A 26,408-nucleotide genomic window follows, 5' to 3' on the forward strand; every position below is an offset into this window, starting at 1 on the left:
CCAGTTCCAACAGCGACTCTTTTGGGCTGGGAGCTGCTTTTCCACTCCATGCTTTGGTGGCTGGTTGTCGCCGGGGCAGCTCAGCCTGAAGATGGTCGAGCAAATAGGGTTGCCAACCTCCAGGTGGCGCCTGGAAATCTCCCGGAATTGCAACTGCACTCCAGAGCTCAGTTCCCCTGGAGGAAAGAGCAGCTTCGCAGGGTGATTCCACCCGGATGGGACCCCCCCCCCTCCCCGGCATTATACTTCTCTGGGGTCCCTCTCCAAACCGTGCTGTCCCCAGGCTCCTGAGTTTTCCAACCCGGAGCCGGTTGCAGAGGGGGACCCCGGCCCCGTTGCTTCTGTCCCCCTCCTGCACCTGCCTCAGGAGCCCACCGGCGCCGGGAGGGTTAAGCCCGGAGCGCGCCCTCCCTCCCTCCCTCCTTCCACCCCCAACCCCCGCCGCCCCGCTCGGGTGTCCTTGGGCGGGCTGCCGCGTGCCAAGGCTTGCCGGTGGCTGGCTGGGCGTGCGTGGCAGCCTGTGCCGGGGGGGAGCCCGAGCGCCGGTGGTCAGTGATGGAGTCGCTGCCATGACAACCCCGGGAAGTCAGCGGCGGGCGCGCGCCTCAGCACCAGCCCGGGCTGCGGAGGAGATGCGCCCGGCGAGGAGCGGGGCGAGGATGCTGCTGCTGCTGACACGGGCGGCGGCGGCGGAGGAGAGGGAGGAGGAGGCGGCCGCCGGCTGCAGGAGCTGCTGCTATTGCTGCTGCCCGCCTCGCCTGCCTTGAGCGGCCGCCGCCGGGCGCCTGGCCCGGGAAGCCGGCACTGGAGGAGCCAGGCTTGCCTTTGCCTCTCAGGCAGCCTCCCGTTGCGCGCCTCGCGGCGGAGAGCCGCAGACAACTTCGGGGAGACGCGATCGATGCCCGTCTCCTCTCGCTCCTGGGGAGCTGCAGCCGGGCTGCTTCGCCGCTCGCTCCGCCGGCTTCCCCACTCAGCCGACAGCCGCTCGCCCGCCGCTCCCCGCGCCCGTTCGCTGCCGGAGCGAGTTGCGTCGCCGCCTCCGCCTCCTCCTGCTCGGGTTATAAACTTTTGATGCCAGAGCTGCTGCTGCTGCTGCTGCTGGTGGCGCTGCTGCTGCTGCTGCGCCCGGCGGAATCTTCCCGGGGCATCGTCGGCGGGACCAGGCGGGCCGGACTGGCACAGCCCTGACCTCCTCGCCTCCGCTCCCGGCACTTCTGGAAGCGCTTGCGGGGGCGAGGCCCGGGGGGGATCTCCGCATCTGGATCGCCTCGGGGGGACTCTGCTGAGCTGCCAACCCCGTCTCCCCGCCCCCCCTACCCAGCTTGGCCCGGGAGGGCGAGCCTTTGCCCAGGATGGGGCTCGGCGGCGGGTGCTGCTTGGCGCTGCCCTGGCGCTGCGTGGTGGTGCTGTGTCTCAGGCTCCTCTTCCTTGTGCCCGCAGGAGTGCCCGTGCGCAGCGGAGGAGAGGCCACCTTCCCTAAGGCGATGGATAACGTGACCGTCAGGCAAGGGGAGAGCGCCATCCTCAGGTAGGAGCAGATGATGCCTTTGATTTTTTTTTTTTTTTTGCAATGGAGGGGGGGGGCTTCTGGGGTGCACGGGGACGTTTGCCTCTCCCGGAGGCGCGTGTCGGTTCCAAGGGGGGCGCGTGGCTTCAGGTTGGCCGGGGTTGCTTCTCAGTAACAAGACTGTGGCCTGGGGTTTTTGGAAGGGATGCCCGGCTGGATAGCTGACGTCTGGCTTCGCTCCTGAGTCTGGGAGGGGGGATGCTCCAACCGCTGGGAGGAACGAGACTGTTTGTGAGGTGGAGGGGGGGGGGTGCAAGATGTTGCTGATGTGCCTTTTTTTGGGGGGGGGGAGAGTCTGGAGCCTCTTGGAAGGCGGTGAGTGCCGCGGAGGAACGCTGGCGAACGAATTCTGCCGCTGTTTGCAGCGATGGTGGAATGTGGGTTGCTGGAGAGGGGAAGGGGGGAGGGAGGGAGAGAGAGCGAGCCTTCGGGGGTCTCCGGTGCCAGGCGGTTTCCGTTGGCAGGTTTGTCTCGGTGCCAGGGCGTGGGGGCTGCTGCGGAAGAGAAGCAGGTGCCCAGACAGTTGGCGGTGGAGGTTTTTTTGTGCGAGAGCCCCAGCGGGCTCGTGCCATCCCGAGGTGCTGTTTTTTTGCTCTGCGAGCGCTTGGGGCGGAGAGGGCAGCCGCGTCTGGAGATCAGGCTGGGATGGCATAGAGCCTGCCGGGTTGTGTGCTGGCCTGTGGGTTGCGCCGGTTTCCAGGACTGTGATGTTTCCCAGACATCTGTGGTGTTTCCCTCCCTCCCTCTCCCCCTTTCTCCCTTGCTCAGTCTCCGCACGAATCTGTTAATATCAAATCAATCTTTCACTCCTGGGGCACCTCTGATGAATTCTGATGAACTTTTTTTTTTTTTTTTAATCTTGCGCTGTTTTTGCTCAGAGACGTATACAGGTGGCTTCTCCACAGATGGGCCGCTTCTGTGCCAGACAGTCCAGCCAACCTCTTTTCATTTTCCCGAACAAATCGCAGACCCGGGCAGCGTGGCCGAGGCAGGCAAAGGAGGTGGAGTTCCAGATGTCTGGAGCACAGTCCAGGGGCAGCTGGGGATTTCCGTGGAGGATGATCTCTGCGCATCCCTTTATTGGAGATGCCTGAGATCAGGGCTGGCCATAGACTGTCTGGCCACCCAGGCAAGGTTAACTTCTGGTGCCCCCCCCCCGCACTGATAATGTTACCGAGTCACTTGGGGTGCCGGCACCCTAGGCAATCACCCAGCTGGCCTAGTGGCCCTGCCTGAGATCATCGGAATGGGTCCAGACAGGACATCCCTTTGCCATTGTGGTCTGAAGTAGCGCCAAAGGCCATGTGATGTGAAATGTCAGCTGTTCCGATTGGCCAGTGAACCTGTGAATGCAGAAGTGGCCCAAGTGTAGGAAGCAGGGCCAGCCCTGCTGCCAGGCAAACTAGGTGACTGCCTAGGGTGCTGGCCTTTAGGGGGTGCCAAATGGGTGCCCCCATGTGACTCAGTGATGTTATCAGTGCAGGGGATGGGGGCTCCAGAAGTTAGCCTTGCCTAGGACCCCTGGTAGAAAGCTGCATGGCTCTTCCAGGACTTTAAAAAAAAACCCCTCTGGGTACATTCTTGTTTATTTGCTGCAAGCCACTGGACTTGTATTAATAGGCCACCCTTTTCACTGCACAAGCTAAACCTTCAGTTAAGTTCTACTTCCTTCCTGCGATACCCTGCGACTTCTCAGGAGAGCAGCTGTGGTAGGGAAAATATTGTACGGAGCGACACAAATGCCCTTCAAGCCATTTTTAATTTCTTAGAAGAGCATTGCCTTTGAGGCAGGGTGGGGGACGTCTGTCTGCATTGTCTCAGGGGCCCTTCTGCTCTTACCCTGGAAATGTGACGACTGGTGTTCTGATGAATCCTCGGAAAGAGAAAGGCACTCAGGGAAGCTTGTTGACCATGGCTTTGTGAGTCCCAGGGTGGAGAGCTGGTTTCGAAAACAGGCCAACGTTCCCATCCTTTCCAGTCTGATGGTTTTGTGCTCCATTCCCTCCACTAGCCATGACGGGAAGGCCCAGCTCGTGCATGCAGAAGGAGTCAGTAGTATGGCTTGTGCCACTGCAGTTGGAGGATCCTGGTGGGATCCTATATTGGAATGCCCTCCCTGCAGAAAGCAAACCAAGGAAGCAAAACCTTTCTCCTTGCTGCACTTGGTACCTTCAGGAACATTCAAAGTTTGGGCCTTCTGCCTTCAGTCAGAGAGCATGATGTCTGTTCTGCTGCTTGCTCCTTTTGCACAATGGCAAAGCCAGGGCCGGATTAACAAATAGGCTGAGTAGGTCCTGGCCTATGAGCCCCCATGCCTTTAGGGGCCCCGAGCCGGTTTACCTCTCTCTGCCTCTCCCCTGCAGCTTTACTGAAGGGCTTTGGAGAAGGTGCCTGCAGGAGATAATTTGTAAGGGGGCCCCCAAGATTACGACTGCCTAGGGGCCTCCATAGGGTTTAATACGGCACTGGGCAAAGCCTTCTGGAAGTGCCACCCTACCCCTGGGTGAGACCAACAACTGCCCATTCATGTGCATTTTAGGGTTTCCAACCCCCAGGTTGGGGCTGGAGTTCTTCCAGTACCAGCTGAACTCCAGATGACAGAGATCCGGTTCCCTGGAGCAAACGGCAGCTTCCGGGGGCAGGATCAGTAAGATCCCCCCCCCCCACTAAGCTCCCTTCCCAGATTCTGCCATCACCAGGCACCTGTCCCCAAATCTCCAGAAATTCCCTTGTCCAGAGTTGGCAACCCTAGGTGACTCCCATCTAGATGACTCAGGAAGGCTCCTACATTTCTGTTTCATTTTGCAGAAATTCCAAACGAGTAATGTTCAAGAGGACATTAAAAAAAATAGAACTGTAATAGAACAGAACAATCCAGAGGACGTTTTTGTAATGGGATAGGATTGTAGTCCACTGTGATAACTACTGGCAATACGCTCCTGCATTTAGTGCTTTGTCTTAGCCCTTGTAATCGGCTTTCCATTTTGCAGAGCATGCCTTGCTTTAGTTAGTGGTTTGCATTGTTCTGTGATTCCTCATCTTATTGCATTGTCTGTCGGTTGTTTTATGCTCTCTTATTCCTCTATTCGCTATCCCATAATCTGCCTTGGGGCTTGGTGCAAAAGGTGGACCATAAATTAATTCAATAAATAAATGGGCTGTAGCTCTGTTTGCCCTGACCTGGATAGCCTAGACAGATCTTGGAAGCTAAGCAGGGTCAGCCCTGGTCAGTATTTGGAAAGGAGACCACCAAGAAATACCAGGTTCGTGATGCAAAGGCAGGCTACTGCAAGCCACCTGATGGCAAAACCTAACAAGTTCTGCTTAGGATTTCACTCCCAGGCTCCTTTGATGCTAGAATGTTGTGGTTTCAGGAAGGTTTGTTGTTCAGACAATACAAGGCAGCTTCAGCATCTTAACTTACCTGTATTAGTTATCTATCCATACTCCATTTATCCCCCCCCCCCACCATGGGGATCTCATGTCCTCCTTTGACCTCTGGCTTTCCAAAATGCATATGAGCCTCCTGCTGTGGCTGGCTGGTAGTTTCAAGTGCATATCTATTCTGCAGAATCCAGTGCCTTGGCTAAGCATTCCCTCTCTCCATGGAAGCCTAGAAATTGTATTTTTCCCTTTTCAAGGAGATCGTCAAATGACATTCTCAGCAGCCTCCCCCAGACTACAATTCCCAGGATTCTGGGAGGAAGCCCCAGTAGTTCAAGATAAACCCCGTCTGTGTTCCTGGTGTAGACAGGGTCTGATAGATTTCTCCCCGGAGAAGAGTCGTGGTCTGAGGAAGGCCAAAATGGACACGGAGGCCAGAGCATAAGAAAACTGCAGGCAGAGCTCTGCCTGGGAGAGGAGCCGGGTGTCCGTGGCCTCATGCTTTCTCAATGGGCTGTTTGTTGGCCCTTCCAGCTGCTTGCTAGTCATTTATCTCCCCGTTTTGCTGGGACAGAGAGTCTCATTGGGGGAGGCAGACAAATCACACACAGGCATTCATGGCCGAGCCGTCGTATTCTCTGCCCTTTCTAAAAAAGTAGGGTACTAAGTATTCCCTAGTTTTAGCTGGTTGAAGGAAGATGATTAAAGTGCAGATCTGGAACAGGGGTGGGGGAGAGTCTGCATACCATAGTCTAGGTAAGGAAGAAGACGGGCTGAGACTGGAACAATGCAGATTCTCCGTTCTGAAATAACCATTTTGTTCATTGATTTTGCACTTGTTCAGCAGCCATTAACAAGCTTTCTACTTAGGCTGGAGACAGACAGTACGTTTTTTTTTTTTCCTCCCAAGGACTGAAGGCAGTTGGAAGGAGAAATGATTGCTTATGAGCTTGTCCCTTACTGTTATCTCACATTAGCACGCCTTTGATATTGTTTTCCAAGCCTGTTTGACCTGTGGGATAAAAGGGGTGTCGATATACCCCACTGTGAGAGGTAAAACTGTTCTCAAACTATTTCAACTTGCTCAGAAACTGTTTTCCACTTTGGTTGATTGTTTTGAATGTGCTCTGTATTTTGGTTGGATTTTATGGCCAGGGCCACGGTGTCTTCCAAACTTCCAAGGTTGGTAACTGTCTCTCTCAGTTTAGTGTAGTGGAGAGCCAGTTTGGTGTAGTGCTTAAGTGTGCGGACTTTTATCTGGGAAAACCGGGTTTGATTCCCCACTCCTCCACTTGCACCTGCTGGAATGGCCTTGGGTCAGCCATAGTTATCACAGAGCTTGTCCTTGAAAGGGCAGCTTCTGGGAGAGCTCTCTCAGCCCCACCTACCTCACAGGTTGTTTGTTGTGGGGGAGGAAGATAAGGGAGATTGTGAACCACTCTGAGACTCTAGAGTGAAGGGCGGAATATAAATCCAATGTGTCTTCTTCTCTCACATACATACCCAATGTCCAGAAAGACATAACAACCTGCACAGAAGATGAGGAAGTTGTGTTGGTTTTGGTCAAGACTCATTTAAAATGGAGACAAAAAAAAAATGCAGAGTTCCTAATGAAACCTCCCAAACCATAAAAGTTAACAATATTGAAACAATACAACCTAGATTTCCTGTACTTAATAACTTAAAAGAAATGGTCATAGCCCTATTTATGTAGAAAGGCAAAGTAGGCACTGCAGCTTAGTGGAAGAGCTTCCATTTTGCATGCAGAAGGTCCCAGGTTCAATCCCCAGCATCTCCAGTTCAAAGGATCAGGCAGTAAGTGATGTGAAGGACCTCTGCTAGAGACCCTGGAGAGCGGCTGCCATTCTAAGTAGACCAGGGGTGTCGAACTTATTTGTTATGAGAGCTGGATCTGACATAAATGAGGCCTTGTTGAGCCGGGTCATGTCAGGTTGGGCCGAGCCATGTCGGACCAGGCCATGTGTGTACATATTTAAGATTAGGTAGTAGAGATATAAATATTATAAAGAACACAGACAAACACACACACACACATATATTTTTAAAAATTAAAACATGCTTAAAACGTTAGCACTCATTGGTTTTAAAGATGCCTTCTTTGTATTTCTCCCATGGGATCCAGGGAACTGGGCAAAGGAAGCTCTGGCTCTTTCCTTCCTTTTCCAGGGGACTGGGGGAGAGGAGCCTCAGCCAATAGAAGGAAGAGAGGCTTGGTTCAGTATCTCTGCTGTGCGATTGAGAGAGCCTGGCAAAGTAAGCTCTCCCCACCTTCTCCCCAAGGAAGGAGCCTCAGCCAATGGAGAAAATAGAGTTTTTGCTCTGTAGCTCCTGTGCAATTGAGCAAGCCTTGCAAAGCAAGCTGTTATGCAGAAGGAAGCAAGAGAGAGGAAGAAGGAAGCAGATGACAGCCAGTTGCTCGGGGGCCTGATAGGAGCCCTCCAGAAGCCTGATTCGATCCCTGAACTGCATGTTTGGCACCCCTGGAGTAGACAATACTGACCTTGATGAACTGATGGTCTGATTCAGTATTTTAAAAAACTTCAGGTGTGCATAAAGAAAGATGTTCCCTCCTCTCTTTTCCACCAGTGGAAAATCTTTTTGGATCCCAAACAGTGCAGGAAATCTAATGCATGAGGTCTGCAGATACAGATTATTTGATCCATGAGTATCAGCGGTCTATCTACCAAGGCACTTGGCATAGTCAGTAAAGGAGCAGCTGTAAAAACTAATCTGAGATTAAGGGTGGGGGAGAAGTAACATTGAGCACATAAGATGCTCTGTTGTGGTTCCTTTTTTACATAGCTGAAACCACCAGGGGAATCCAGGGCTTCAAATAATTTCCCCCTATTTACCAGTGGGTCTAAATTAAATATCCAGACTCAGAGCTCAATACCTGAAAATCTGCCAAAACTAGAATAAACCAGAAGAAATCTATGATAGATTGGGTATTGTTCAACATTCGACTTTAGCATGGTTTTGATAAATGACTAACAGGATTTTCTTTTTGTTTTCTCAAATAGCCAAGTACAGGAACCCTAATAGAGGGAAGCCCAAGAAGAGCCGGAGAACAAATAGGAAAAACTAGGATTTTTTTTTTTAGGGGGGGAGGGGAGGAATTGTGTAGGGGTATAACCTGCAGAAATTCCACTGTTTTGCTTCATATAGAACTTGAAGTACTGCCTTACTTTGAAAAAGTCTTAAATCTTTAACACACACACACACACACACAAACTCCTGCATTATTGTAACAGAACTATAGCATGGTCCGGCAGTCCTAGCCAGTTTAGATTTGTTTGTCTTCAAGCAGCATTCCATGACAGTTTCTACCCCCAAAGATATCTGAAATCCATACTTTAGTCAACTGTAAGATCCTTCGAGTTCACTGGCCTTCTCCCCACCCGCCAAAAAAAAAAACAAAAAACACCCCATCATCCCAGGTTTAGTACAGTTTCATACTTTGCAGTACTTGTTCAGTTTAGATATCCTCATAAGTAAGAGATATCAAAACTGTATCTTTGTACAGAAGGATATATGTCTTAAGGGAACTCATTGGAAGTGGGGGGAAGAAGTTCTGTGCCAGATAATGTCAAAATGGTATCTTTAAGGTACAGATTAGAAAGCACTGGGACTCAAAGGCACCCTTATTTCACTACCCAGTTACTTGAGATTGTATCTGATGGAGAACTAGAGAGTCCTACTTTTATTATGGCAGTAGGGTTGCCACCCTCCAGGTGGTGGCTGGAGATCTCCGTCCAGGTGGGAAAAAAGGATACTTTGGCAAGTGATTATTTGTACACCATCAGAAGCAACCTTGCTTGTTTCTGTGTATGAAATGGTCTTTTCCTTCTGCTGAGTCTGAAGTCCCTCAGGTTACGTTCAAGACCATCTGTGAGCTTCAGTCTTTAACTTTTTGCATATATAATCAGGAAGAACCACGGCTCTACTTGCTTTATGTATATAAGGCCTGGGTTCAAATTCTGGCGTCTTGAGTTAAAGACCTCTGGCTGAGACCATGGAGGGATGTGGTCAGTCAGAGTAGGCATCCTGGAGGAAAAGGATCCATGCTGTGATTTAAGGAAGCCTGTTTCAGAGCTCTCTTAAAAGGATGGATGAAACCTGATACAGTTCTAAACTGAGAGGGACTAGTGAACAATTTATTGTGCCCTAGAATAATGTCTGGGCTCAGGCTGTAATTACTCTCTGTTACTAAAGACACATGCTCAGAGTTATTTTCTGTTTTTTTGTTACATCACTTATTCTGAGACCAGGGATGCCAACCTCATGGTAGAGACTGGAGATCCCCTGGAATTATGACTGATCTCCATATACAGCAAACAGTGGCAGACTGGGGTATGACAGGAGCAGGGACTTGGGGCAGCAGGCAATGGCACAAACAATGGTACTTCCTGGGGAAATACTGGAAGTGATGTTATGCCTCTCTAGGAATCACAAGGAGTTCTGTGGCTTTACCATAGGGTTTCCACTAATGCCCAGAGAGGACTAACAGCCATTTTGTTTGTTTGTTTTTCTCCTCCTGCCACTGAGAGTGGTGGCATGGCATTCTCCACCCCCACCAGGGGACTGGCAACCCTTTCTCCAAACAACTGAGATCACTTTGCTGGAGAAAATGCCACCCTACAAACGTGGACTCTATGGTATTATGTTCTATCGAGGTCCCTCCCTTTTCCCCAATCCCCCTTCCCCAGGAATTTCAAAATCCCAGACTTGGCATGCGATACATATGCCAGGGTTAGGCTCCTGACACAAGTAAAACGATCAAGCTCTTTAACATTGTCTTCTAACTCTTTATGGTCTCACAAAGGGGGGGGGGACAAAAAACCCACCCAGATTTGTTATTAAAATCTGCTCTTGGCTGGAGCTCCATCATGGGAATGCAGCTTTTGAAAACTATCTCTGCTTCAGTGTCCAGTAAGATCTATGAAGCTGCAGTGAATGAAACTAGGGTTGCAAGCTCTGTGTTGGAAAATACCTGGAGACTTTGGGGGTGGAGCCTGGAGAGGGCAGGGTTTGGGGAGGGGAGGGGCCTCTGCATGGTCCAATGCCACAGAGTCCACCCTTCAAAGCAGCCATTTTCTCCCCGGGGGGCTGATCTCTGCCAGCTAGAAATCAGTTGTAAAAGCAGGAGATCTCCGGGCCCCACCTGGAGACTGGCAAACCTTAATGAAACTGGGAACATCTGGTATCTCAGCACATGTCAGAGTGCAAAGATGTGTCCTTGAGTTTGAACTTTATTTCTTACACCTTGACAGCTGTACCAAACAATACCTGTTTTAGCTACTGTGGCTACCCAGAGGTCCCTACTAAAATTAATTAGGTTCTGTTTGCATTTTTCAAGTACAATTGGGCCAGGAAAACCCTAACTTCCTTATTTCAATTTTTAGGATGGTGATCCTTCTCCTGGGCTTCCTACGGGGCCTGCTCTCTACTCTAGAATGAATATATCCACCCCCTACCCCCGTTAGATGGTCTAGTCTCTCAAAAAGGCAGGTTTAAAATGCTCTAAATAAACAATCTGCATGTGTGGGAAGTGTTCTTTCCCCTCCTCCTTCAAAGTAAGGCATCTCGGAATTGGATTATGAAATAGCTGAGTTGAGCTTCTGCTTCCAGTCACAATAACTGGTGAAACTAACAAGGTGTCTCGGCAAAAAAGGTGCAATGAATCAAATTCCTTGGACAAAACTTCTGCCCTGTCTGGTTGTGACAAACTTTGCGCCTCCTTTAATGAGATGCAAGCATTTCTGCAAGAGGATGCAGAAGCAAAACACCAGTGAGGAATGCAAAAGAGCCAGGTGCAGGAAGTGGGGAGGGATGGCCATGTCTTCCATCCAGGGGTGGAATTCTAGCAGGAGCTCCTTTGCATATTAGGCCACACACCCCTGATGTAGCCAATCAGAGGACAGAGCCTTGTAAGCTCTTGGAGGAATGGCTACATCAGAGGTGTGTGGCCTAATATGCAAAGGAGCTCCTGCTAGAATTCCACCCCTACTTCCATCACAAGTGTCGGTAGCCAGTCATGGGGGGTGGGGGGCGAGGAGGGAGACCACCAGTTGGAACATACCTTCCCATTTCTCCAGTAGCCACAGAACCATACTAGTTGTGCACCTCTATGAAGGGCAGACTGGATTAGGATTGCTAACCTCCAGGTGGGTCTAGAGATCTCCTGGAATTACAACTGATACCTAGACAACAGAGATCTGTTCACCTGCAGAAAATGGCCACTTTGGGAAGTGGACTCTGTGGCATTATGTCCCATTGAAGTCCCTCCCCTGCTCCAACTGTGCCCTCCTCTGGCTCCACTCCTCAAAAAAATTCAGATTCCAATCCAGAGCTATATGATGCTATATCCTACGCAGATCCCTTCCCTACAAATATCTGCCCTCCCCATATTAGGTTTGCCAGGTCTTACTCAAGAAATATCTGGGGACTTTGGGGGTGGATCCAGGAGACACTGGGGGTGGATCCAGGAGCAAGGTTGTCACAGGCATGACTGAAGTCCAAAGGGAATTCTGGCCATCACATTTAAAGGGACAGTTCACCTTTTAAATGCCTTCCCTCCATTTGGAAATAATGAAGGATAACAGCACCTTCTTCTGGGGCTCATAGAATTGGACCCCCCAGTTCAAACTTTTTGAAACTTGTGGGGTATTTTGAGGAGAGGCACTGAAAGCTATGCTGAAAAATTGATGTCTCTACCTCAAAAAACAGTCTTCTTGGAGCCCCAGATACCCACAGATCAATTCATTATTCCCTATGGGAATCAATCTCCATAGGGTATAATGGAGTGCCTGGCAGACATTTTCCTCCCCCCAGTGTTCCCTCTAAGCTGAGTTAGTGTGAGCTAGCTCACAGTTTTGCAGCCTCCAGCTCACAAATTTATGTCTTAGCTCAGGAAAGATGGCCCCAGAGCAAACTGATTTATGCAGTAGCTCACAACTTTAACGTCAGCAGCTCACGGAGTAGAATTTTTGCTCGCAGGACTCCACAGCTTAGAGGGAGTATTGCCTCCCCCCCTCCCCACTTTCTGATTACTCTGAAGCAGGGAGAGGGCCTCCAAACTGGGGGGATCCCCTGCCTCCACGTAGGAATTGGCAAGCCTACCCCAGACCCCACCCCCAGATATCCAGGAGTTTCTCTCACCTTGGAATAGGCAGCCCCAGGCTGGATACTAGCCAGATTGCCGAAAGGACAAGAAAGTCAATCTGGGATCTGAGACCATCTCTGTGGCTTTCATGTTTTTGTTTTGCTTTTAAAAACAGTCACTGTAATATGGAATGTGACAAACTGTCCTTTTCTAAAAAAAAGTGGCAAATTATTGTTCCTGTATCATTTGAACGAAACAACAAACATGTATTAGCCTCTGACTGTGAGTGGATATTATCTTAAGGATGCAAATTGGTAAGAGGCAATTTAATTGCAGAAAAGCACAGTATGCGGACTCATCTCCTCCTCGGGGGCACGGCTCCCTCCCTGGAAATGGGTGGGAATATCTCTGCAAGGGCAGCGATAGGACAATCTGGTTGTGGATACTTGGCACTGAAAACACCAAAAACTAAATACCCATTCCCTGAAAGTGGTGCTAAAAGGATGGAAGAGAAAGGAAGCATTTGGCGTCTTGTTTTGTATGCTATGTTAGCTCTGGAACTTCTAAATTTTATTGTGTTGTTTCTTTCTTACCCCCCACCCCACCCCCCAAAAAAGTACTTGCTTCTTGGCTCCATTGTTCAACCCCCCCCCCCCCGGTGAGAATTTTGCTGAACTCTAAGATTTGACAAACTTTCTAATATCCCCTCCCCCCACAAAAAATGGAAAAATAACCAAAACATATAAAGCAGACAGAAGGGAATCTTCGTCATGCCTCTGTGGCCACATAGGAGAAAGTAATTTTAAAAGTATGATGGGAGTAAGGTTTTATGATGACCATTGTAATTCAAGAAGCATTTTAAGGTAGATGCTGAGCTGATATAATTTAGTACCCCTTCTGGTGATGTCAGGTGTGTGTGGCATATGCGAATGAGTTGTGCTAATGAGCTCCAGCACCTCTTATTCTATTAAATGACCCCTGTTTTCACATCATTTACTAGAAGTCTTTCACGTCATTTACTACCTGATCTTCCTGAAGAAGTGAGCAATGACTCACAAAAGGTCATCCCCTGCCACAAATTTTGTTAGTCTTTAAGGTGCTACTGGACTGTTACTCTTTACTGCTTCTACAGAAAGACAAACATGGCTACCCATCTTGACCTACTTCAGAGATGTCAAACATGTGGCCCAGGGGCCGAATTAGGCCCCTGAGCAACTGGCTGTCATTTGCTTCCTTCTCCCTCTCTCTTGCTTCCTTCTGCATCACAGCTTGTTTTGCCAGGCTCTCTCAATCCCACAGCAGAGCTACTGAGCCAAACCTCTCTTCCTTCTATTGACTGAGGCTCCTTCCCCTCCTGGTCCCCTGGAGAAGGAAGGAAAGAGCCAGAGCTTCCATTGCCCAGTTCCCTGGAAAGCACCTTTAAGACCGAGTACTAATGTTTTAAGCATGTTTTAAATTTTTTTTAAAAAAAAATTAATTGTGTTTGTGTCCTTTATAAAGTTTATATCTTTGCTGCCTAATCTTATAGGTACACACATGGCCTGGCCCAACATGGCCCAGCCCAACAAGGTCTCATTTATTTCATATCCATCTCTCATAATAAATGAGTTTGACACCCCTGATCTACTTGATCTCTTTAACTGGAGATGCTGGGGATAGAACCCTGGAACTCCTGTATACCAAGCAGATGCTCTGCCACTGAGCCACAGTCCCTCCCCTGCTAAGCATAAATGAACCTGCTGCCCTTATTGACATACTTCTCTGTACAGTGATAATCAGTGATAGTCTTCCTTAGATTGGAATAAGAATGTTAGGTTAAAGTTGTCATGAGGCATTTCTCAGCTATCAGGAAACCATGAACTGATTTCTTCAGCTTTTCCTTGCCCTGCTTCTGACAGGGTGTCGTTCCTATGAGATCTTGCCCACATTATGGAGGGAGTAGCCTCGCTATGTGAACATTGGGGGACAATCCTGTCCTAAAGCAGGGATAATGCCCTTTAGAGCTTTGAAAACCAAAACACAAAACAGGGTAGATTTGCACTCTGACTCCAGAGAGGATGAGAGAAACCACAGCCCTTTTAAGAACAAAAGGAAATATAAGATGGTAAGGAGGGCATTTTGGTGTAGTGGTTAAGTGCGCACACTCTTATATGGGAGAACTGGGTTTGATTCCCCACTCCTCCACTTGCAGCTGCTGGAATGGCCTTGGGTCAGCCATAGCTCTTGCAGAGTTGTCCTTGAAAGGCAGCTTCTGGGAGAGCTCTCTGCCCCACCCACCTCACAGGCTGTCTGTTGTAGGGGGAGAAGATAAAAAAGATTGTAAGCTGCTTTGAGTCGCTGATTCAGAGAAAAGGGTGGGGTATAAATCTGAAATTCTTCTTCTTTTATATAAAAAAAATTGATTAGAATGAAAGTATTAATGGAATAGCTCAGGAGATTACCTTCCTAGGGGAATAGAATTGTAGTCTGCTGAAACATTTATTGTGAGTCCTTGTTTTTACTGTGTTGGCTTCTGCCTTGTAACCCATTTTCCCTGCTCCTTTACCCTTTTCCCTGCTCCATTATCTGCGTAGCTTTTTGTCGGTTTGTAACCCATCTTTGGTGTTCGCCGTGTTATTGTTTGTGCTATCCTTTAATTTTGTAATACTAGTCCAGTGACATTATTTATTAGGTATTCTATGGTGCCTGATACGTTTTCTATGTTTTGTAAGCCACCTTGAGCCACAGTGAGACAGGCGGGCACTGAATGAAGTGAACAGTGGAAAAACAGGGGGTTTGGGAAATAGCCAAGCAGAGTAGCCGTCTGTAGCCAAGCTGCAGAATTGGCTGAGGAGGGGGTGCTTCTAATGGTGCTGTTGCTTTTCAAATGACTTGATTAGTTCTCCTGCACTGGCATCTGAAAAGAGGCGAGCCCTCAGCCTTATTTATTTAAAACAAGTTTTAAACCTTCTTAACAAAGTCATACAGTGATGCCGGCCCTGCCACTAGGCAAACTAGGGAACCGCCTAGGGCGCCAGCCTTCTGGGGTCACCAAATTGGGTCCCCCCCCCATGCGATTCGGTGATGTTATCAGTGCAGAGGGGGGCACCAGAAGTTATTCTTGCCTAGGGTGCAAGATAGTCTAGGATGGTACACACACCCCTGCACTGATAACCAGTTTTCAAAAACAGATGAATTGTGGGGGGGAAATGGAAAGCACAAAACTTAAAATTGGTCCCTGACCTGTACAACCCAGGCAAGCCTGATCTTGTCAGATCTCAGGAACTGAGCAGGGCCAACTCTGGCAAGTATTTGGATGGGAGACCTCCTTCGCTAAGTCACGTGGGGGTGCCTAATTTGGTGCACCCAGAAGTTCAGCGCCCTAGGCAATTGCCTACTTTGCCTAATGGCAGGGCTGGCCCCGTTCCCCGCCTGTTGCTAGCAGCAAGAGTCAGCCAATATTGTTTTGCTAGAGTTGCCAGCCTGCAGGTGGTGGCTGGAGCTCTCCCAGGATTACAAGTGATCTCCCGGTGAGAGAGATCAGTTCCCTTGGAGAAAATGGTCGCTTTGGAAGGTGGATTCTATGGCATTAGACCCCACTGAAGTCCCTCTCCCAACCTTGCTCTCCTTTGGCTCCATCCCCAAATCTCCAGGTATTTTCCATCCCGGAGCTGACAACGCCAAGTGCCACACAATCTAAAGCAATGGAAGAAGTGCTGCAATTTCCTACCTGAAATCATTGCAATCGGAGTAATGGGGGATTGTGATGGATGTGCAACCTTGAGGGAGGTAACTGGCCGTGTTGTGCGGAAACCACACAATTAAACCCTTGATGGTCCCTCATAAAGAGGTTCTTGGAGGGACCGACAACGTCCTTTTGGCGGTCGCTAAAGTTCACTTGTCTTTACCTTTTTCTCCTTGATACTTGCCAGGTTGCAATCTCAGATTGTTGCCAGCAGAGGGCCAACTCTGATATATCTATCGATATATTTTAGTGGACTGTCCTTTTCTTACCCTCAAACTCTGACATTCACGTAGCTAGACTGCAAAATACACAAGGAAAAAAATGCTCCCCCCTCCCTCCACCCCGCAGTCTTCCTGTAAGAAGCTTTTAGACCCTCGAGCAGAATTGCTACATGACCTTACTACTTTCTGGTTATTGTTAAGTACTTCTAGAGTAGATCGGTGTCTGCTCCTCTCTGCTAAACCGTCTCTCTCTATCTTGCTCAATCAATTATTCTCCCACTCTCTTCTCTGGCTTCTGTTTCCCCACATCGGGGTATCTTTCTTCCTTTATCAATGAAAGAACGCCTTTTAATTCTCCTTTTTCCACTCAGCCTTTCTGTTTTATTCTCTGCCTCTCTGCTGCTATCGCCGCCTGCTCAGCCACTGAGTCTTTGTCCTGCTCTCTTAATGCCTTTCTACGATAACTCCTTGCCAAACTCTGGTGCACTCTTCCTTGCCAAAATTGTTTGGCCAAATGGTTTTCCTGGAATGGTTGCTAATTACTGGTTTAAAAAATGCCAGGGATGGGGCTAGGAAGCAGAGCTCAGACTGGTGAAACCGGAGTGAGAACTGGAATCCAGGAATTTGGGAGGCAGAGCCAGGATTTAATGCAGGGGTGGCCAAACTTGCTTATCACAAGAGCCATACAGAATAAATGTAAGATGTTTGAGAGTCACAAGACATGAATGTCAGCTGTTTGAGAGGAGGGAGGGGGAGAGAGAGAAGAAGAAAGGAAGGAAGGTAGGAAGAAAGCTGCTGCATAAACAGCTCTCTAAAGACTTGAGAAATAAAAAAACCTGCTTTAGGAATTGGAAGGAGGGCCTTATAACCAAGGATGAATATAAACAAATCACCAGCGCTTGTAGAGAAAAAGTTAGGAAAGCTAAAGCTCAGTATGAGCTTAGGCTCGCCAAAGATGCTAAAAACAACAAAAAAGGGTTCTTTTCTTATGTTCAGAGTAAGAAAAAGAGCAAGGACGTGGAGGCCCACTGCGAGGGCAAGAAAATGAAATTGTAACAGGTAATGAAGAGAGGATGGAACTGCTCAGTTCCTACTTTTCCTCAGTCTTCTCTTCTGAGGGAAACAGTGCTCAACATGGCAAAAGCAGAACATATAAGGAGGGTATGAAGTTCCAACCTAGGATCAGCATAGGGGTCATACATAAACACATAGTTTCTTTAAATGAAACTAAGTCCTCAGGGCGAGATGAATTGCATCCAAGGGTTCTAAAAGAGCTTGTGGAAGTAATTTCTGAGCCTCTGGCTATTATTTTTGAGAATTCTTGGAGAACAGGAGAGGTGCCGGAAGATTGGAGGCAGGTGAATGTTGTCCCCATCTTCAAGAAGGGGGAAAAGGGGGATCCAGATAACTACCAATCCATCAGCTTGACATCTATACCTGGAAAAGTTTTAGAACAAATCATCAAACAGCCGGTCCTGGAACATTAGAAAGAATGGATATGATTACTAAGAGCCAGCATGGTTTTCTCAAGAACAAGTCATGTCAGACTAACCTGATCTCTTTTTTTTTTGAGAAAGTGACTACCTTGCTGGATCAGGAGAATGCTGTAGACATCATTTATCTTGATTTTAGTAAGGCTTTTGATAAGGTTCCACATACTATCCTTGTTGACATGTTGGTAAAATGTGGTTTGGATCCTGTTACCATTAGGTGGATCTGTAACTGGTTGACAGATCGCACCCGGAGAGTGCTTGTGAATGGTTCCTCATCCTCATGAATAGGAGTGACAAGTGGAGTGCCTCAAGGATCTGTCCTGGGACCTGTTTTGTTCAACATATTTATCAATTATTTGGATGAAGGAATAGAGGGAATGCTTATTAAATTTGCAGATGATACTAAATTGGGAGGGGTTGCAAACACAGAAGAAGACAGAAACAGTATATAGGATTACCTTGACAGGCTGAAAGACTGGGCTAGAATCAATAAAATGAATTTTAACAGAGATAAATGTAAAGTTCTGCATTTAGGTAGGAAAAATCCAATGCATGGTTATAGGATGGGGGAGACTTGTTTTAACAGTAGTATGTGCGAAAAGGATTTAGGGGTTGTAGTGGATTATATGCTGAACATGAGTCAACAGTGTGATGCGGTGGCTCAAAACGCAAATGCAATTTTGGGCTGTATCAACAGAAGTATAGTGTCCAGATCTCGTGATGTGATGGTATTGCTTTACTCTGCTCTGGTAAGACCTCACCTGGAATATTGTGTTCAGTTTTGGGCACCACATTTTATGAAGGATATAGACAAGCTGGAACAGGTCCAGAGGAGGGCGACGAAGATGGTGAGAGGTCTGGAGACCAAGTCCTATGAGGAAAGGTTGAAGGAGCTGGGGATGTTTAGCCTGGAGAGGAGGTGGCTGAGAGGTGATATGATCACCATCTTTAAGTACTTGAAGGGCTGTCCTAGAGAGGATGGTGTGGAATTGTTTTCTGTGGCCCTGGAAGGTAGGACCAGAACCAATGGGTTAAAATTAAATCAAAAGCGTTTCTGGTTCAACATTAGGAAGAATTTTCTGACTGTTAGAGTGATTCCTCAGTGGAACAGACTTCCTCAGGAGGTGGTGGGCTCTCCTTCCTTGGAGGTTTTTAAACAGAGCCTAGATGGCCGTCTGACAGCAATGAAGATCCTGTGAATTTAGGGGGAGGTATTTGTTAGTTTCCTGCATTGTGCAGGGGTTGGACTAGATGATCCTAGAGATCCCTTCCAACTCTATGATTCTATGAATCTAGAAGGAAGGAAGGAAGGAAGGAAGGAAGGAAGGAAGGAAGGAAGGAAGGAAGGAAGGAAGGAAGGAAGGAAGGAAGGAAGGAAGGAAGGAAGGAAGGAAGGAAGGAAGGAAGGAAGGAGAAGATATTGGATTTATATCCCGCCCTCCACTCCAAATCTCAGAGTCTCAGAGCAGCTCACAATCTCCTTTATCTTCCTCCCCCACAACAGACACTCTGTGAGGTGGGTGGGGTTGAGAGAGCTCTTACAGAAGCTGCCCTTTCAAGAACAATTATTGGGAGAACTATGGCTAACCAAAGGCCATTCCAGCAGCTGCAAGTGGAGGAGTGGTGAATCAAACTTGGTTCTTCCAGAGTCTGCACACTTAACCACTACACCAAACTGGCAAGGAAGGAAGGCAAATAGATGGGGGGAAAGAAGAGGTAGAAAGAAAGCAACTTTAATTTTAAATGCATTCCCCAAGCCACTGGCTGGCTTGGCTTGAATAAATGATTTAAAGAGGAATAAATGCCTTTTGCAAGCCAGCTGACACAGTGTTGGGGGCTTCAAAAGCCACACAATATGCGTGGAAGAGTCACAATGTGGCCACCCCTGATTTAATGTGTGTTAAGGGGAGCAGCCAGGATAGAACCGTTTCAGCTCAAGAGAATGTCCAGGGTTGCCTTTGAGGGGTAATGAAAAGAGCATTCAAGAACAGGAGGTGGGGATGCTCAGTTGGCAAACCCACCTCTTTGAGGCTGTGCAGTTTTGTTGGCTGAGCCAGCAAAATGCTGATTGGAGGGCAAGCCCAGTTCTACCACTTGGAACACTGATAGGGAATGAAAGGACAGCTCCAGACTCCTAATGGCTCTGTTTAGAGAAGCCACCTTTTGCTGACTTGCCCTCTCCCAAGGTGCCGTTTCCTTCTTCTCAGCCAGCCGATCTGTCTCCTTCATCTGCAGGAATTGTTAATTACACTGCAGAGTAATCAGCGGGGATGTAAAGTACAGGAGCTGGCACTCGTCTGTGCTGTTCTGTTTCTTCCCTGGAGCTGAGCAGCCTAGTACAGTCTCAGCAAATGTGATTCATGACCCGGCGGGGATGACCCTCCTCCTGTCCATTGCAATCATGTGACAGAAACCCTCTGCCCGGCCAGGAGCATTGCCAGTTCTGGGTTGGGAAGTGCCTGGAGATTTGGGGGTTTAGCCTGGGGAGGGATGGGTATGGCGAAGAGAGCAACCTCCGTGGTGGCCCACCCTCCAAAGCAGGCATTTTCTCCGGGGGAAGTGATCTATGTTGTCGGGAGATGAGTTGTAATGCCATGAGAGCTCCAGGGCCCACCTGGAAGTTGGCACCCCAGTGACCAGCCAGTGTCTGAATGCTGCCCGCTGTGCCATTGCAAGACCATTTGAAATGCTGCTCATTGGTGGTGATTCTATACCAAACAATTGTGGCTTAAAAGCTACCGACTGCGCTCTTTGTTGTGCTGGTGCTCCCCGTCAGCATCTGTAGTAATCCGTGGTTCTCCTGTTCTTTGTTATGCTCCTGATTTCCCCAGGTATTTATTCTGTTTTTTCTTTCTACTCTTGTGAAATTTCTTTGGAGTGGATGGTGTTCTCTACTATGCTGGTTGAGCTTTCCTCTTCATTACAAATTCCCTGACCTCTAAGCAATGCAGAAACACACAAGCAAGAACACACAAGAACTCAGTACCGGCTGGTTTGGCACCAGGAGGTGTGGCCTAATATGCAAATGAGTTCCTGCTGGGACTTTTCTACAAAAAGCCCTGTGTGAAACAATGGTGATGTCTGGGGGTGTGGCCTGATATGCAAATGAGTTCTTGCTAGGCTTTTTCTACAAACAAATCCCTTCTGACAGCAGAACATCTCTACCAATTCTCAGCCTGTGGTTTTGAAGGGGCCAAGTTGAATACAAAAAAGATACAGCTTGAAGAACCAAGCTGTATCTTCTCTTTCATGTTCTTTGTCCTGCTCTCTTAAGTGGGAACTTAGGTATATCCATCAAGAAAAGCTTCCAGGGACTCCTCTTGGGAGAGAATAGGTTTTGCAAACATAGGGCTACCCTGTAATGGCTGGAGACTACTGATGGTCATTGTCTCCTGCACTCACTCAGCGAAGTGTTGGGGGGAAGAGCCTGTGGAAGTCACAGGAGTGACATTATGATGCTCTAGAACAGGGTTCATCAACATGTACCAACACCTTTCCTGGAGGCAGTCAAGTGTTTTTAGAAATAAGAAGGGCCAAATGGGGCTCCTGCCCAGTTGGCCATTGGAGATCTGATTGGTTTATACATATTAAAATAATCACAGTGTTGTTTTTATTCCCTCATTCTTTACTCGTGTTTTTTTTTTTAAATTAGTCACCTTGTCCTTGATTCTCTCTCTCTCTTTCTCTCTCTGTGGGGTGTGGGTGTGGGTGTGTAGGAGAGAGATATAGGCTCCGCCTCCCTTGATGGATCATTTTGTGGTTGTGATCACCAACCTGTGTCAGAATGCCAAGGGTGGTGACTAGCTCAAAAAGGTTGGGGACCCCTGCTCTAGGAACTGGGGGGGGAGCTCTATGGTTTTGTTTTTGGAACTACTCTGGGAAGTCCTTAAGTTTTCCAGATATTGTTAGCATATTTTTTTCTTGCTCTGGATTGGGGGGGGGGGTAGGGTTGCCAAGTCCCCTCTTTGTCACTGTGGGAGAATTTGGGTTTTTTTCAGGGGTAAGTGGGACATCCTCAATAAGAACATAAGAACATAAGAGAAGCCATGTTGGATCAGGCCAACGGCCCATCAAGTCCAACACTCTGTGTCACACAGTGGCAAAAAATTTTATATACACACATACACTGTGGCTAATAGCCACTGATGGACCTGTGCTCCATATTTTTATCTAAACCCTTCTTGAAGGTGGCTATACTTGTGGCTGCCACCACCTCCTGTGGCAGTGAATTCCACATGTTAATCACCCTTTGGATGAAGAAGTACTTCCTTTTATCCATTTTAACCTGTCTGCTCAGCTATTTCATCAAATGCCCACGAGTTCTTGTATTGTGAGAAAGGGAGAAAAGTACTTCTTTCTCTACTTTCTCCATCCCATGCATTATCTTGTAAACCTCTATCATGTCACCCCGCAGTCGACGTTTCTCCAAGCTAAAGAGTCCCAAGCGTTTCAACCTTTCTTCATAGGGAAAGTGCTCCAGCCCTTTAATCATTCTAGTTGCCCTTCTCTGGACTTTCTCCAATGCTATAATATCCTTTTTGAGGTGCGGCGACCAGAACTGCACACAGTACTCCAAATGCTACAAGATCACCTGGAAGTGACGTTATCATGTTGGTGATGTCAAAAGTGACACTCTTGGTTTTGGGCAAAACTCTGTGTGTTTTTTTTTTCCTTCAAAAGCATAGGGTTTGCCCAAAAAACAGAGCATCACTACATGATGTCCACAACATGATGACATCACCCCGGAAGTGATGTCATCACAATGGGGACATTGCACAACGATTGGAAATGGGGTTTTCCCTGCCAGCCAGCAATTCAAGGACAGACTTCAAAGCCCCCCAAAGCAGAGGAACCCTCACTGGGAACTGGGGCTAGCAACCCTGTTGGGAGAGTGGGAGAGGAAAGAACGCTCACACACTGTGTTGAAAGAAACTGCCAAAATCCGAACTGAGCCAAGGAGGGTGTACAAAACTTGAGAAGCTGGAGAGCATGACACTGTTGCAAAAGCAAAATGAAAATGAGAATGAGGGTGAACCGTGCATGGTAGGGCCACGCATGATGCTGCCAACAGCCGACTCATTTATTATCAGCGGTGTACATAAAGGCATATAAAACAACAGCTGCTAGAACTGTCAAAGATTTATGGCTTTATTTAAGAAATAAATAGATCACTCTGAAGAGTCTAGAAGTGGGATTCAGTGAATGAACAGAAATGCCTGGGACCAGTGTTCCCTCTAAGCTGAGTCAGCGTGAGCTCGCTCACAGATTTTTAGCCTCCAGCTCGCACATTTTTGCCTTAGCTCAGGAAGGATGACCCCAGAGCACACTAATTTATGCAGTAGCTCACAACTTTAATGCCAGTAGCTCACAACTTCAATGCCAGTAGCTCACAAAGTAGAATTTTGCTCACAAGACTCTGCAGCTTAGAGGGAACATTGCCTGGGACTCAGGAAAATTTCAGGCCTGTCATTGGCTGCAGCAGTGACTGGTTAGAAGATGCTAGACAGGTCTGTTCACCATGTTGTACGACAGATTCCCAGAATGCTTTGGTTTGCTGATGAGTAGATATATGACAAAATGCAAGTAGATCAAGGTGGGTAACGGTGTTGGTTTGTCTGTAGCTCCAGCAGCACCTTAAAATCTAACAAAATCCATGGCGGAATGAAATTTTGCAGGGCTTTTTTTTTTTTTTTGTAGAAAAAGCCCAGCAGGAATTCATTTGCGTATTAGGCCATACTCCCTGATGCCAAGCCAGCTGGAACTGTGTTCCTGCTCAAAACAAGCCCTGGTTCTTTTTTGTGCCTTTAGCAACAGCCAGAGGCACAAAGTTTGGCAGGCATGGAGCTAAACAAAATGAAAACTTCAGTCCTTGGATTCCCCCCCACCACCACCCCATGTCAGGCTGGTGTTAACAGCATAACAGCAACAACTAGGGTTGCCAAGTCCAATTCAAGTAATATCTGGGGACTTTGGGGGTGGAGCCAGGAGACATTAGGGGTGGAGCCAAGATCAAGGCTGTGACAAGCATCATTGAACTCCATAGGGAGTTCTGGCCATCACATTGAAAAGGACGGCACACCTTTTCATTTCCTTCCTTCTGTAGGAAATCATGAAGGATAGGGGCACCTTCTTTTGGGGTTCATGGAATTGGACCCCCTGGTCCAATCTTTTTGAAACTTGGGGGGTATTTTGGGGAGAGGTACTAGATGCTATACTGAAAATTTGGTGCCTTTACCCCAAAACACAGCCCACCCCCCACCCCCCCGAGCCCCAGATACCCGCAGATGAATTCTCCATCATTTTCTATGGGAATAAATCTCCATAGGAGACAAGAGTTCCCAGCAGACATTTCCCTCCCCTCCCCCCGCTTTCTGACGACCCTGAAGCGGGGGGAGGGCCTCCAAACCGGGGGATCCCCTGCCCCCACCTGGGGATTGGCAGCCCTAGTAGGAAGTGGGAGCTTTGGTCATGCAAGATCTGGGTTTAATGAGCAAAATGCCAGAGGAGTATACATGCAAATTAAACATAAGAAAGAGAGAAGTGTTATTAATGGGGAAGGGAATGAAGGGGAAGTCTGCCCAGACCAGCCATGGAAAGCTTTACACTTCTGTAGTTAATGAGGTGCAAATTTCTGTGCAGTAAGACCAGACTCGGCCTGGTGGTCAGAGGATGAAGCATGGCCTTCCCCATCTTATGCATTTCTATCAATATGTTGATCCAGATACCTTCCCCACCCTGCAGGAGGTACAGTGGTTTCGGGTGACTTTGGTGCAAGACCTTTGACCTGACAAACTCCTTGATCTGCTGGGATATTTTTCCTTACTAAAGTTTGAGTTGTGCTTTTTTTTTAAAAAAAAAGAAAATAATAATAATAACAACTCAGAAAATTCTCCAGACCTCTGAATCTTGCCAATTAGTAGCTATGTGAACAAATCCAATTAGAAAGTTAAAGAAGCACAGTTACAATGTCATTTTCTCACTCTGAGTTTTGTCGTTATGGGTGTAATTATAGAGATGCTAAGTTTGTGTGTGTGTTTTCTCAGTGATCTATTGCTGTTGTCATCGTTAAAGCCCTTCCAAGACAATTAAAAAAATACAGACTCCCCGTTCCACTATATTTGTGCAAATCCCAGTCCAGCGTAATCCCTCTCCCTCTGAGCATGATAGACATGGGAGAGCATTCTTATTACAGACCTACTTTTGGTCCCTGATTTGAAGGGGAAAAAATGATTTGTGGAACTTCTTACCTCGGCTGATTTGTGGAAAGGGGGGAGCAAGGGTAATGGTGGAAAACGGAGAACGCTCAGGGCCAGCCCTAGGACACCTCGAAGTGAAGGCAAAATAGAGTTGCCAAGTCCTCTTCATTCCCCGGAGGGGGACATTCACGTGCGCGATGTGTGCGCATGACAAAATGACGTCTCCCGGTAGTGACATCATCAAAATGGTGGTGCTCGTGTGGGGCTGCTCTAGGCGTTTCTAGGAAAACTCTATGGTTTTCATGGATGCTCTAGCCATTTGGAAGGTTAAAACTCTATGGTACCTATTGGAACCTCCCAGGCGCTGCAACTACTGACTTTGCTCCACCTCCCTTCCAGTCAGCAGGGAGGCAGAGCAAAGCCAGCGGCTGTGCAGCAGCTAGCTGGCTTAACTTCACTTCCCCTCCATTCGGAAGGTAGGCGAAGCAAAGCTACCGGCTGCTGTGCAACCAGGCCATTTGCCTAGGGCTCCAGGAGGGGGCAAGCACCCAGTCTGGCACCCCTTCAGCTCGGAGCCCTAGGCAAATGCCTAATTTGCCTAGTGGCAGGGCTGGCCCTGGGAACATTGTCAGGTTAAACCATAGAGTTTTGCTCAAATGCCGGAGTGTCTCCAGCATCCTCCTGTGATAAGGAAGCTAGCCTCCAGGTGGGACTTGGAATTTAGGATTGCCAATCCCCAGGTGGGGGCAGGGGATCCCCTGGTTTGGAGCCCCCCCCCCGCTTCAGGGTCATCAGAAAGCGGGGAGAGGGGAAGGAAATGTCTGCTGGGAACTCTATTATTCCCTATGGAGATTTATTCCCATAGAAAATCATGGAGAATTGATCCTCAGGTATCTGGGGCTCTGGGGGGGCTGTTTTTTGGGATAGATGCACCAAATTTTCAGTATAGCATCTAGTGCCTCTCCCCAAAATACCCCCCAAAAAAGATTGGACCAGGGGGTCCAATTCTATGAGCCCCAAAAGAAGGTGCCCCTATCCTTCATTATTTCCTATGGAAGGAAGGCATTGAAAAGGTCCCTTTAAATGTGATGGCCAGAACTCCCTTTGGAGTTCAATTATGCTTGTCACAGCCTTGATTTTGGCTCCACCCCTAATGTCTCCTGGCTCCATCCCCAAAGTGTCCTGGCTCCACCCCCAAAGTCCCCAGATATGTCTTGAATTGGACTTGGCAACCCTATTGGAATTACATATTATCTTCAGACTACAGAAAATGGATGCCTTGGAGGGTGGACTCTGTGGCATTGCACCGGACTGTAGGAGTGGGGGAAAGACAAGTGTGTGTATAAAACTCCCCCTAATGCCAAGTCAGAGGACTGAGTCACCCCATTGAGCCTGGTATTGCATCCTTTAACTAACAGCAGGTGTTTTGGTCTTAAGGTTTTGCCCCAGCCAGGGCTTTTTTTACAGTAGGAACTCCTTTGCATATTAGGCCTGAGGTAGCCAATCCATCAAGAGTTTAGAGGGCTCTTCTTGCAGGGCCTGCTATAAGCTGTTAGAGGATCACCTACATCAGGGGTGTGTGGTCTAATATGCAAAGGAGTTCCTGCTTAAAACAAAAAGAGCCCTGCCCTCAACCATCCTGTGACCCAAGGTTCTTTAACTGGAGTTAAGAGGGGAGGGGAAGGGAAGGGGGGAGGGAA

At 48.1% G+C, this 26,408-nt stretch overlaps 1 protein-coding gene across 5 annotated transcripts in view; it reads left to right on the plus strand.

Moving 5' to 3' along the window:
- The window catches only part of OPCML (opioid binding protein/cell adhesion molecule like), a 1,347,090-nt gene that overhangs the window by 709,434 nt on the left and 611,248 nt on the right, over window positions 1–26,408 (plus strand). For 3 of the 5 annotated variants that reach the window (XM_060251103.1, XM_060251105.1, XM_060251104.1), the window contains one exon: window positions 1,441–1,528. In XM_060251103.1, the coding sequence (XP_060107086.1) occupies window positions 1,441–1,528 (88 nt within the window). Of the gene's footprint in view, window positions 1–1,340; window positions 1,529–26,408 lie in introns of those variants that run through there. The other 2 variants (XM_060251101.1, XM_060251102.1) reach the window with 1 other exon arrangement.

The sequence above is a fragment of the Heteronotia binoei genome, chromosome 12 (assembly GCF_032191835.1).
Source record: "Heteronotia binoei isolate CCM8104 ecotype False Entrance Well chromosome 12, APGP_CSIRO_Hbin_v1, whole genome shotgun sequence".
NCBI lineage: Eukaryota > Metazoa > Chordata > Lepidosauria > Squamata > Gekkonidae > Heteronotia > Heteronotia binoei.